Genomic DNA, 11,891 nt, shown 5'->3' with positions numbered 1-11,891 from the left:
TCAACGTCTACGGTCTTCTAAATAACAAAAAGCCAAAACGTATTACTATGTGCATACATAAAAAGTTATAAAAACTTCTAAACAAAAAACAAACACCACAAGTTGACATATCAAACGTAAAACGATCTTGGGATTTAAACAATATATAAATAAATCAACCCTAAAGTTTCCGTTTTGATATGGTAGATTACATTCTTAAAATTTACTAAAATATATGTTATGCAATTTACAAAAAAAAAAAAGTTATTAAAATTAAAAAAAAAATTCCATAAATTCATAAGATCAAATAATTACAGTCACACTCCCTCCTTTCCACTCTTCCCTATATATACACTTCTCAGTCCCCTCCTCCCTTCCTAATTCTCTCTTTCTAGTACTTGTGTCTCTGTCTTCTGTTAAATCCGCCGTAAATCTCTCAGTAACAAAATCTGTCAGAAAAGATAACGGTTTTTCACTTCTCCCCTATCCTATCTATCTTTATCTGAAAAAATGATCACCGGCCATGATTTCTACACCGTCATGTCCGCCATGGTGCCGTTGTATGTCGCCATGATACTCGCCTACGGCAGTGTGCGGTGGTGGAAGATTTTCACTCCCGACCAGTGCTCCGGCATCAACCGTTTCGTCGCCATTTTCGCCGTCCCTTTGCTGTCTTTCCATTTTATATCCATGAACAATCCTTACGCTATGAACTTCCGCTTCATCGCCGCCGACACTCTTCAGAAAGTCATTATGCTGGTGGTGCTCGGGTTATGGGCTAATTTTACCAAGAATGGGAGTTTGGAATGGATGATAACGATTTTCTCGCTTTCGACGCTTCCCAATACACTGGTTATGGGGATTCCGTTGTTGATTGCTATGTATGGTGAATATTCAGGATCTTTAATGGTGCAAGTGGTGGTGTTGCAGTGTATTATATGGTACACTCTGCTTCTGTTCTTGTTTGAGTATCGTGGCGCGAAGATGTTGATAATGGAGCAGTTCCCGGAAACGGCAGCTTCCATTGTTTCTTTCAAGGTCGAGTCTGATGTCGTTTCGCTTGACGGACATGATTTTCTGGAAACCGATGCGGAGATCGGGAACGACGGGAAGCTTCATGTGACTGTGAGAAAATCAAACGCGTCGAGGAGATCTCTTGGGCTTGGTTCAATGACTCCCCGGCCGTCGAATCTCACCGGAGCGGAGATTTACAGTTTAAGCTCGTCGAGAAACCCGACTCCGAGAGGTTCAAACTTTAATCACTCGGATTTCTACTCCATGATGGGGTTTCCCGGTGGCCGGTTATCGAACTTTGGTCCGGCGGATGCGTATTCAGTTCAGTCATCTAGAGGTCCGACACCCAGACCTTCGAATTTCGAGGAAAGTACAGCTCCGGGACCTCTGAATATGAATTCTCCGAGGTTTGGATTTTACCCAGCTCCGCAGACAGTTCCCGCAGCTTATCCGGCGCCGAATCCGGAAATTACTTCATCGGTTACGAAGACTGCTAAAAGTCAACAACCACTGACGCAACCGCAGCCACAACCGTTACAAAATGGCGCTCAAAATAAAGCTAATCATGACGCTAAAGAGCTTCACATGTTCGTCTGGAGCTCCAGTGCTTCGCCGGTGTCCGAGGGCGGCGGGCTTCACGTCTTCGGCGGTAATGATTTCGGAACGACGACGGAGCAGCCGGGTCGTGCAGGTGCAGATCAACAGGGTGGTGCGAAGGAGATCAGGATGTTAGTCCCTTCCGATCACCACCAAAACGGTGAAACAAAAGGTAATTAAATCCTTAAAAATCATGAAATCTCAAATCTTTTTATGATATTTTCAAATCAAAACTGATGAATCTGTTGGGTGTAGATGCATTGGGGGGAGAAGATTTCACTTTCGGTGGAGATAGAGATGGAGATGATGATAAGGATAAAGAGGCTCAAATCGGACTTAACAAACTCGGTTCAAGCTCCACGGCGGAGCTCCACCCCAAGGGTGTCTCGATGGACGACGGTGGTGCCGGAAAACAGATGCCGCCGGCGAGTGTGATGACCCGATTGATATTGATAATGGTTTGGCGGAAACTGATCAGGAACCCAAACACGTACTCCAGTCTGATTGGTCTAATCTGGTCTCTCGTGTCGTTCAGGTAATCCGACATGTCAGTCAGAGTATTAAATTAAAATATTTATTATTATACGATTTCACATTTATTCATACTTTCATAATTTTTTAACGACTTTCTGTATTTTCCAGAAAAGGATAAGATTTTCTTTAAAATAAATATATTTTTTATTTTATTATTACAGGTGGCATTTGGCAATGCCCGTCATAATTAGTAAGTCGATCTCAATACTCTCGGATGCTGGTCTTGGAATGGCTATGTTTAGCTTAGGTAAGTAACTTTTTTTATTACTTTTTATCTAGTTTAATATATAGATATATTATTTATTTATGCTCCAATAAAATCATAAAGGTTAGATAAAAACCAAAGGTTTTTTTTATAGTTTGTCATTTATTTTATTTTAGTCTATATATAGATATGTTATTTATTATCTGGGTTTTGTATTTTGAAGGACTATTTATGGCACTTCAACCAAAAATCATAGCATGTGGGAATTCAGTTGCTTCATTTGCAATGGCGGTGAGGTTTCTGACGGGACCGGCGGTGATGGCGGCGGCTTCTATCGCCGTCGGCCTTCGTGGCAATCTCCTCCATGTCGCAATTGTACAGGTAATCATATCTTTGTCACCAACTCTTTACCTACATTTCATTTTCAGTCATTATTATAGTATTATTTTATTATTTGACACCACTAACCTTCACCTTATGTGTTATTAATTAATATATATTTAAATTAAAACATGACATAATCTCTTTATTTTAATCGTTAGGAAATTATAATATTTGCTTTTACAAGTTTGAGCCAATGTTTTCTAATTAACTTCGTTATTATTTAATTTGTGGAGCCATTATATAAGTTTTATATCATGAAATAACCTTTTAATTTTGACATTAAATATTAAATGTTATTTTTTTTTACATTTTTTTAGTTTATTGTAATATTTACATTATTTATTTGCTTAACAGGCTGCGTTGCCCCAAGGAATTGTCCCTTTTGTTTTCGCAAAGGAGTACAACGTTCATCCAGCAATTCTTAGTACTGCGTAAGTATAAAAAGTTTAACCATATTATTTGATAGATTTCTCAAAAAACCATTTTTTTAAAATTATAATAAATTTTTTTTATATATTTAATCATAAAAATAATGTGTTGTAAAGGTGATGTTTACATGTAATTATACGTAGAGAATATTATAAAAGATGATTGAAACTGATAACGAAATATCAAGGGGTCTCTATCTACTTTGAAATTTGTACATTTTGACTAGCAAAACGTCTTTGCATTAAAAAAAAATGTTTTAATTTGTATTAACGGATATTGATAAATGTTTAACGAAATTTTCAGGGTTATTTTCGGAATGTTGATCGCCTTGCCTATAACTTTGGTCTACTACATCATTCTTGGATTGTGAGTCAAAATCATGGGAAAGAAGAAGTGATGTTTTTAAGATTGAGGGACAAAATCTTATGAAGACTCCCAACACATTTGGAATATGGAATTTTTGACCTCTTTCCCTTAATGTAAGGATCATGCTCCTCACATCTCCCAATGTTTTTGTATCTTTTGATGTCTACATTTTCAAGAAATGAGGAAAGCAAGGAAGGAGATAGATTAGAAGAGAGGAGAAAAATTGGAGGATAATAAGGGAAATTTAATTCTTTCTTTTTCCTCCTTTGGGTTAGTGATTATATTAGGAAAAAGGTTAGGATTGATGGCAAAATGGAATTATGTGTTTTCATAATCGTTTTCGGTTCTTGTTTTTTTGTTGGCTAGTGTTGGTTGATTGTCGTATTTGTATCTCTTTTGGTGTAATTATTTAAGGGTTTTAATTAAATATGATGTAAAGTTTTCATGGGTTGTTGACTATTTTGTTGTCGTATTAGTGTGAATGAATTCTCATTAGTTAGCGGGCTAATAGGAAAAGCTACTTTGGGATGAAAGCAAAACAATATTTTTTATTAAAAGCAACTTACAATAATCTTACACAAAATAGTTTGAATGATAGAAAACAGTTTTGATTATAATAATAGTATATATATTGCTTTTAGGGTGTAGTACTGTGTTACATGAACGGAACACATGCATTAGAACTAGAGTGGCCAAAACCAAAACTTCATAACAATATTAATATAAATTTCACAATTACTAGATTTTAAAAACAAAAACATATAAGAAATCACATAAAACATAAAAGTTCACATATGCATTTATCAATTGTATGCAACCTATCTTCGATTTGTATCATATCTAACTCGTTATAACTTTGCTCAACCAATTAAATATTGGCATATTAACAACTTTTTTATGAATGGATCCCTAAGCACAATACGGTTCTACTTCTGCTTAGTTGGTCATGGGGTGATATATTTACTGAAAATTGAGAGTTTGTGCTTAACAATCACAGTTAAAACTTTTAATCTAAATAGGAATTAAGTTTATTGTGACTTAGACCTTCTTATATCATATAAGCATATGATATAATGATACTCGTGAGACAACGTGGTGTGGGACTGTTTAAAGATCGTCTAAAAGATAACCTTTACTATAATAAGAATTGCATGTATCCCTTTCATAAACAACTAATGGTGATAGACTTTTTATGAAAGTAATTTTAAGAGCCGTAACCAATATGAGTCCTTTTTTTTAGAGGTGGTGGTAAGTTGATATTGGTTTGAAAGGACACTATATTTACCTTTGGAGGATTAACAAAAGAGACTTTTTGAAAGTATGAGGAAAAGGGGTTTACTTTGCGGTGGTGGGATTCAAACATTTGGCCCCTTCTTTATAAGAAAAAAGGGTAGGGTAGCCCTCCACCAAGTGAATTATTATAACTCCTAACAATGGCATCTTTCATCTTTACACAAACTCAATAAAAAGTTTTCTACGGCATGGGGGGAATTGAATCATGTGTTAGACACCCACATCACTCACAACGAATCTTTACACCTTTTTCTTTTTAGTTGTATCAAAATTATGTAAATAATCATCTTATAATAATGCTACATTTAACTTCACTTTTTTTTAACAGCTCCATGTATATAAATATATATACAAACAAGAATGCTAGAGAACTAGCAAATTACAAGGGAATGGCTAACAAGTTTTTAAGCCAACTAGAACAGTTGCTTTTAAACATATGATTTATCGATTCATACCATTGAAAAGAATTTTTTTGAATCAACTCACCTAACGAATATTTTCTAATACTATTTGATTCAAGAATGATACTATTACGAAATCTCCATGTGACCCAAAAGAGAGTCAAAATAATAGCTTTCATCCCCTTTCTTCTACTCACCGTAAAAAGCATAGTGTCGAGCCTATCGAAAATTTCATCAACCTTACTAAAGATCAAGATCTGCAACTCACACCATCTCGCCACCAAAAACCATCAGGCTAAAACAATCTCACACGTAAGGAATGTGTGTATAACATCTTCATAATTTTTCTCGCAGCTCATGCATAACACTATGTATTCAGTCGAATCCTCCAACACAAAATGTTTACTTTTTTGGAATATACATATTACATCTTATTGAAATACCTGCATTCAAAAGTGATAATCATCCATAAACCTTCTCGTATCACTAACCACATAGCCATCATCACTTCCAATATTATAACGCCAAAAGTCTTCCCTATTTGTGAACACCATGGAACCAATACAATCCACCAACTCTGGAAATTGAACATTCTCGACCCATCCGCTAATCTCCCTTCTCAAATTCCAAATTCACTCCAAACTATTCCATCGTTATTTTATGACAAAATCACTCTCATTCTCCAATGAGAACAATCTAGGAAGCCGGTACATGAGAGGAATGTTCTAAATCCATAAATCCTTCCAAAAACTTGTACCATAACTGTCACCTACGCTGTTAGACATGTGTGGATGTAAAATAACTCCATTATCATGAAGATTATTAATAGAATCAAGAATAGCATTCCAAATCCTTTTTATTTTGCAAGAAGGGTAACCCCAAGCTCAAACCTATATGAGAGCCATGAATAGCTTTCCAAGCCTTAACCCACAACAAACTTTGATCATTAAAAGTTTCCATTTCAATTTATATAGTAATGACTAAACTGCAAAATTGGTTCTCGTGGTTTCGCAAAAAATGTGGATAAGGTCCAAAAAGTTTTTGACTTGCATGGAAGGTCCGAAATCAGAAATTTTCTGTGGATTTGGTCCCTAATGGATTTGGAAAGACTACTTTACCCTTATCATTCATTTTTTACATTTTGTTTATTTATTTTAATATTTAATTATTTATAAAAAAATAGAAAAATGAAATTTCACCCACCCCTCTCCACCGTACCCCACCTTCTCCATCCCTCTCTTTTTGACTCTCTTTCCCATCTTCTTCTTCATCGCTCTTTTGCAAATCAAAACTCATACACACATATGAACAAAAAACCCAGTTAAATAGAAAACCCAATTGATCCTAGATAAATGGCTTGGATATTTGTTAGCAATCTTCATCCTCTTCCTCCCATGTTCTTTAATCTGGAACAAGATGGGTTTTTAATCTGAAGAAGGAGATGTTTTTCAAATTTAGTCTTCATCATTCAGATATGAGTTTCAAAGATATTGGATGTTGCCTCCAAGAACTAGTAATGGATTTTCTAGGTAGTTCATCCATTTTTCAAGTTTGTGTTGAACAAATTAGAGCCCTAATAATATGTCAAGTATGAACAAAGGGATTTAAATCAAATGCATCGATCCTCATATTGCAAAAATTGTATCGCATTGGGAATAACCGAGGTTCGAGCATCCTTTTGTGGCCGTCCTTCCTCGATATCGATCCAATATGAGAGGATGGGCATAGACTTGTTTCGGTATCTCATCTCACACAACTGGGGAGAGTATTCTTCTTGGCTCGGTTCCTCAGTCACACAATTTGCAATTAGGTATTAAGATGACAGAGGGTGAAGATGGTGATATGGGCATATTAGTGAATAGTGATGAAGATGGTTGATGTGTAGATCTGGTAGCTTGGAGAAGAAGATGGTATCTGTGATGTAGGTCTAGTGTGAACTCGATGGTGATGTCGGGAATATGGAACCCAGTTACAAAGCACCAATCTTGATTTTAATCAATTATCCTCTTCTCTTTAATCATTTCTGTTTAGATGGATTTGTTGGAATGGAGGTAAAGGGATAAATGATTTGATGTGTTAGCTCATAGTAATCATAAAAGGTGTGAGGTTTCTTTGATTTGAGGAACATAGGATGAATCTGAGATGAAAGCAAGAACGCCATTAGAGAGAGAGAGAGAGAGAGAGAGAGAAAGAGGTATGGGAGGGGGGTCCGATGGATGGAGGGGTGGGTGGGGTGTCTATTTTATTATTATTATTAAATTTCAAACTAAAAAGAATTAAAATGAATAAAAAAATGGAAAAAAGAAATTAAAATGGTAAACCAGTCTTTTCAACTTTTTCAGGGACCAAAACCACAAAAAAGTTTTTGATTTTGGACCAACGGTGCAAGTTGAAAAGATTTTGGACTCCCTCCACATTTTTTTGCTAACCATATGGACCAAATTTGCAGTTTAGTCTATAGTAAAACATGTTTGAGATTTGTTAAACTACCAATATACGAACCTCCTTTCTCTCTCGAAGCATGCATAAGATCCCATTTAACCGAACTAATTTTCTTTTTGTAAGAATCTCTACCCCAAAAAATCTTGCACGCAAAGATTTTAACTTTTTATTCACTAATGTTGGCATTTTAAAAATAGACATATAAAACATTCCAAGAGACCCCAAAACCGATTTAATAGGGGTTGAAAGACCACCAATCGAGAGTGTTTTTACCTTCTAAGATGATAATTGTTTCTGAAATATCTCAGTAACGGTCATTGAACCAGCCGCACGTATCATATACTCACCAACTTGAAGGCCTAGGTAAATGTTCGCAATTGTCGCCGATAAGCAACTTGTAATCGTTGCCATCTGCAAAACTTCACTATAATTCACCCCAATGTCATAAAGATTAGAATTTTGTAAGTTAATCTTTAATCCGGAGGCCAAATAAAAGCATTGTAAGATAAGAATAATGTTAGTAACATTTTTTTGAGTCCAAGTTCCCACGAAAATAACATCATCCGCATAAAATAAAAGAGAGATTTGTTGTAACAACTCAGATTTTTTAACATCTAACCGAAGAGATATATAAGCGTTTTATCTAACAGTTGAGGAATTCTATACAAATTAAAACACTTTACATCCCAAGAAAAATCATGGGTTTACAATAAACTTCTAATCTATTAAATGAACAACGAAATACACAAATAGCATCCAACTATCTATTTCATGTCATTGTGCTCATGTCTTCTCTTCTGGTACCACGACTGCTGCTACCTAAACCTACAAACATAAAATCTCTACTACATCATACAAACATGTCCGATGAGTTATTCTTTCTACATTTCTTATATTTCTTCTTTCTCATACTATGTGATCTAATATCTTTCTCTAATAGCATATACTGCTATTCTTTCTTCTTTCATCTAGCACTTCTATCTTTCTTCTTTAATCTTTCTTTCTACTCTTTCTCATCTCATATATCTCTTTCTCTGTCATTTACTTTGTTTCTCCTATAATTCTCTGATGAATCAAAGAATCGAGTATAAAATGAATCAGAGTATTGAATCAAGTAAGAATGCGAAATTGAACACCGGATGTAAATATGATCTTGTTTCAGCTCTATTACGCTTCTGAATGTTTACAGAGTACAAAGACAGGTCTGTAAAAACTCTTTTCTAACTCTAGTAAATATCCCTATTTATAGGGAACAGAAAGCGTACAAAAAATATACTAAGGCATAGACACTTAAGTTTCGAATAAAAGCGCCTTAGTAAAATACATTACAAAACATTCGAAGAGGCAAAATACACTTCGACTAATTACAACCTTTTAACCCTTACAATCTCCCCCTTTGTAATCAAAGTCGAACATCTTAATTCGTAAGAAGCTGGATGGAATACATCATCACTCTTCGAATTTCCGTGTACCAGGAAATAATCTTCTTAAGCTCTTTCTTATCCCCTTCATTGTTCTTCTTACAATGATTCATACGAACAATTAAGTTCGTATATTGAGACGTTGAATACCTTTCCACTTCGCATGCCTGGAACAAGAAACGTTTTGCTTTTCCAGCTTTGTCTTTTCTGCGAAGACCAATCCAAAAGGCTTCAAGCAGATTTCACCATCAGCATACTTCTTCAATTCTGCCTGAGTCTTCGTAGGAGCCATTGGAGCTTTAATTTCCATACCTTTAGCCGTAGCTAACTCCACATCTGTTAGAGCCAAGCACTCATAATAATTTTCGATGAAAATCTTGATGTGAGCAACCCCAAGCTTAAATTCATCAGGTTCCGTGTTTTGAAGATATGAAAATGATTTGTCTTTTAAAATCAATGCAACTTGTATAAGATCATCCAAGTTCATTAATGGAAAATCTGCAATTGTAAATTCGCAAATATTTCCATTTGCCCTGGAAACCACATACTTGATATTTTGGACTGTGTTTTCGAATACCACATCCTTTTTCATACTGATAATTTTCTTGATTTTTATCAATGACCAAACTTCCTTAGGGGCTTTTGCAAGAACAGCATGAAATCAAATTTTCATGTGTGTTCCATCATCCTTATCTTTGAAATTACCTTCTGCTTTAAATTGAGGCATGATGAACATCATTTCGTTTATCGGAAAGTCCAGCTGACTTGAATCAGTATTCGTAACCATATAACTTTGTTTTGTTTTCTTCTCAAATGAAAACATATGATTAAAAGCTACTTTGGCCTCAATTGTTTCATAATTGTAATGTTTAGCCGGATCACCCTTGTCCATTCCCTTCGGATTACTTGCACGCTGAGTCATTATGCTTTGAATCAATCTTAGCTTTTCGATTTCAGCTTCTGCTTCGGCTTTCCTTTCTTCTTTCAACTTTTCCACCACAATTGTTTTCCCTTTATCTTTCACGACTGAATCATTTTTCACTTCCATTGTTTTCGAACTACTCCCAACATTATCAGTAGATTTACCAATCACAATTCCTTTCAAAATTGGTCTTGTAATTGGCATGGTTGTTACGATTGTTGAAGTAATCGGCCCAGCAGAAGCTATAACTGGCTTTGTTGTTGGGATCTTTGAAGAAAACATCTTTCCTACAACCTTCGCATCATCACCACTGGCCGTCGAATCACCAGTTTTTCTTTCTCCCCCTTGCACCCCTTTGAAAACAGGTGGGGCATTTGTTGTTGGAAGAAGGCTTGATATGCGAGATAGAGGAACAAGTTGCTTGTTGAGAATTGCTTTGAATTGTAGGAACTTTTGAGATAAAAATTCAGGAGTAATCAGGGAAGAGGAAACCAGCTGGACAGATAGGTCTTTTAATTCCTTTAGCAAAGTAGTCACTTCCAAAAAGTTGGCACTTTCTGTTGTTGAAAGTTGAGTAATTTGAGGACTCAAACTTTCATATAATTTGACAAATCTTGTGACTGCGTCACAAATGATATGAACCTTCTGATTCAGAGATGCATAATCTTGTTGAACATTTGCAATCTCTTTTTACATATCTTCACGAAGTTCATGAATCTGCAAATTGACATCCTCCCTGACTTTCTTTACATCTTGAATAAAGAGAACATGCCTTTCCTTTGTTGCATTCTTTAATTCTTTCAAATCTCCGAAAAACTTCGAATTTTGAGAATTGATGCGTAGTTCATTATTTTGATCACTATGATCAACCTTCTCCAAAATTCGAAATTCAGATTCTGTAATCATCCCAGATACTTTACTTACAACTCTGGCTTCGAACATTTTCAACAATGAATCAACCTCTAAACTTGAAACAGACGAACCACTCCCCAGATCAGCTTGAGATTGAATTATAGAATTCAACTTCTGATTCAAAATTTTAAATTGCTTCATTGTCATCAGCATATGATCTGGAAACTCCTCTTCTTCTTCATGAAACTCTAATTCTTCAAACGTACCTCCAAAACCCTCATTATCAGTTTCGGTTTCCATAACAACAGTTTCTTGAACGGTGGAATTAGGTTTGGGTGTATCAGTGGATTGAGAAGAAAAAATAGAAGTGAAGGGTTGATTGATAATGTTTTCGAATGTAGGGGAATCAGTGGTGGAAGTAATTGGAATAATTGGTGGAGGTAAAGAAACAATATGTTCGAAAGCAAAAGAAGTTGGATGACCTTGATCTTCTTTATTCGAATCTCCTTCACCCATATTGACATTTGCATCCATATCAGATACGTTTGCAGGGATGCCTGAAGTTCGTACCTCCTCAGAAACTGATTTGGCAACCGAATCTTCGGGTGGTATGACAATTGTCTGCTCAGGAGTTGAACTTTCTACATGAAGAGTGATGTCTGGTGTTTCAGGAATTCTTTCATCATCATCTTCTGTAGACTCAGTAGAAAGCATAAGCTTTCGTGTCTTCTTCTTCTTCTTTTTCGACAGATGTTTGGCCATATCCTCAGCCCTTCGTTTCTTGGACACTGGAGAAATAGGTGTTGACACTTCTCGAATTAAAACTCCTTGATGAGTAATTTGAGGTTTTCGGACCACTTTATGTGTTGGAGACTTGCTTCTATGTGTTGACTTCATTTTGATTCTTCGAAACATACCAGTCTTTGAAGGAATGATCAATTGCTCTTGAGTTTCTTCAGCAACAGGCTTAATCACTTGTGTCTCAGCAACAGATACTTCAACTGTTAGTGACTTCTTCTTTGGAGATTTCGAAGATTTCAAGTCTGGGATTT

General features: G+C 35.7%; 1 protein-coding gene across 1 annotated transcript; it reads left to right on the top strand.

The window, feature by feature from the left end:
- Nucleotides 1–350: 350 nt before the first annotated feature.
- LOC145134937 (auxin efflux carrier component 3-like) lies at nt 351–3,967 on the top strand. The gene is made up of 6 exons (XM_079069742.1): nt 351–1,762; nt 1,846–2,125; nt 2,286–2,371; nt 2,553–2,710; nt 3,068–3,144; nt 3,446–3,967. The coding sequence occupies exons 1-6, from the start codon at nt 490–492 to the stop codon at nt 3,510–3,512; spliced, it is 1,941 nt and encodes a 646-aa protein (XP_078925868.1). The 5' UTR covers nt 351–489; the 3' UTR covers nt 3,513–3,967.
- Nucleotides 3,968–11,891: the final 7,924 nt, after the last annotated feature.

This window comes from Lactuca virosa, chromosome 8 (genome assembly GCF_052849685.1).
Source record: "Lactuca virosa cultivar CGN04683 chromosome 8, Lactuca_virosa_CGN04683_v6, whole genome shotgun sequence".
NCBI lineage: Eukaryota > Viridiplantae > Streptophyta > Magnoliopsida > Asterales > Asteraceae > Lactuca > Lactuca virosa.
Note: the sequence above shows the minus strand (reverse complement) of the source record. Positions and strands in the feature narration are given on the sequence as shown.

Excerpts from the sequence above, each read along its gene's own strand:
- LOC145134937 (XM_079069742.1), top strand. The coding sequence starts at position 490 with ATGATCACCGGCCATGATTTCTACACCGTCATGTCCGCCATGGTGCCG. Across the intron at positions 1,763-1,845 it reads CCAAAACGGTGAAACAAAAG|ATGCATTGGGGGGAGAAGAT; the intron begins GTAATTAAATCC and ends TGTTGGGTGTAG. Across the intron at positions 3,145-3,445 it reads CCAGCAATTCTTAGTACTGC|GGTTATTTTCGGAATGTTGA; the intron begins GTAAGTATAAAA and ends CGAAATTTTCAG.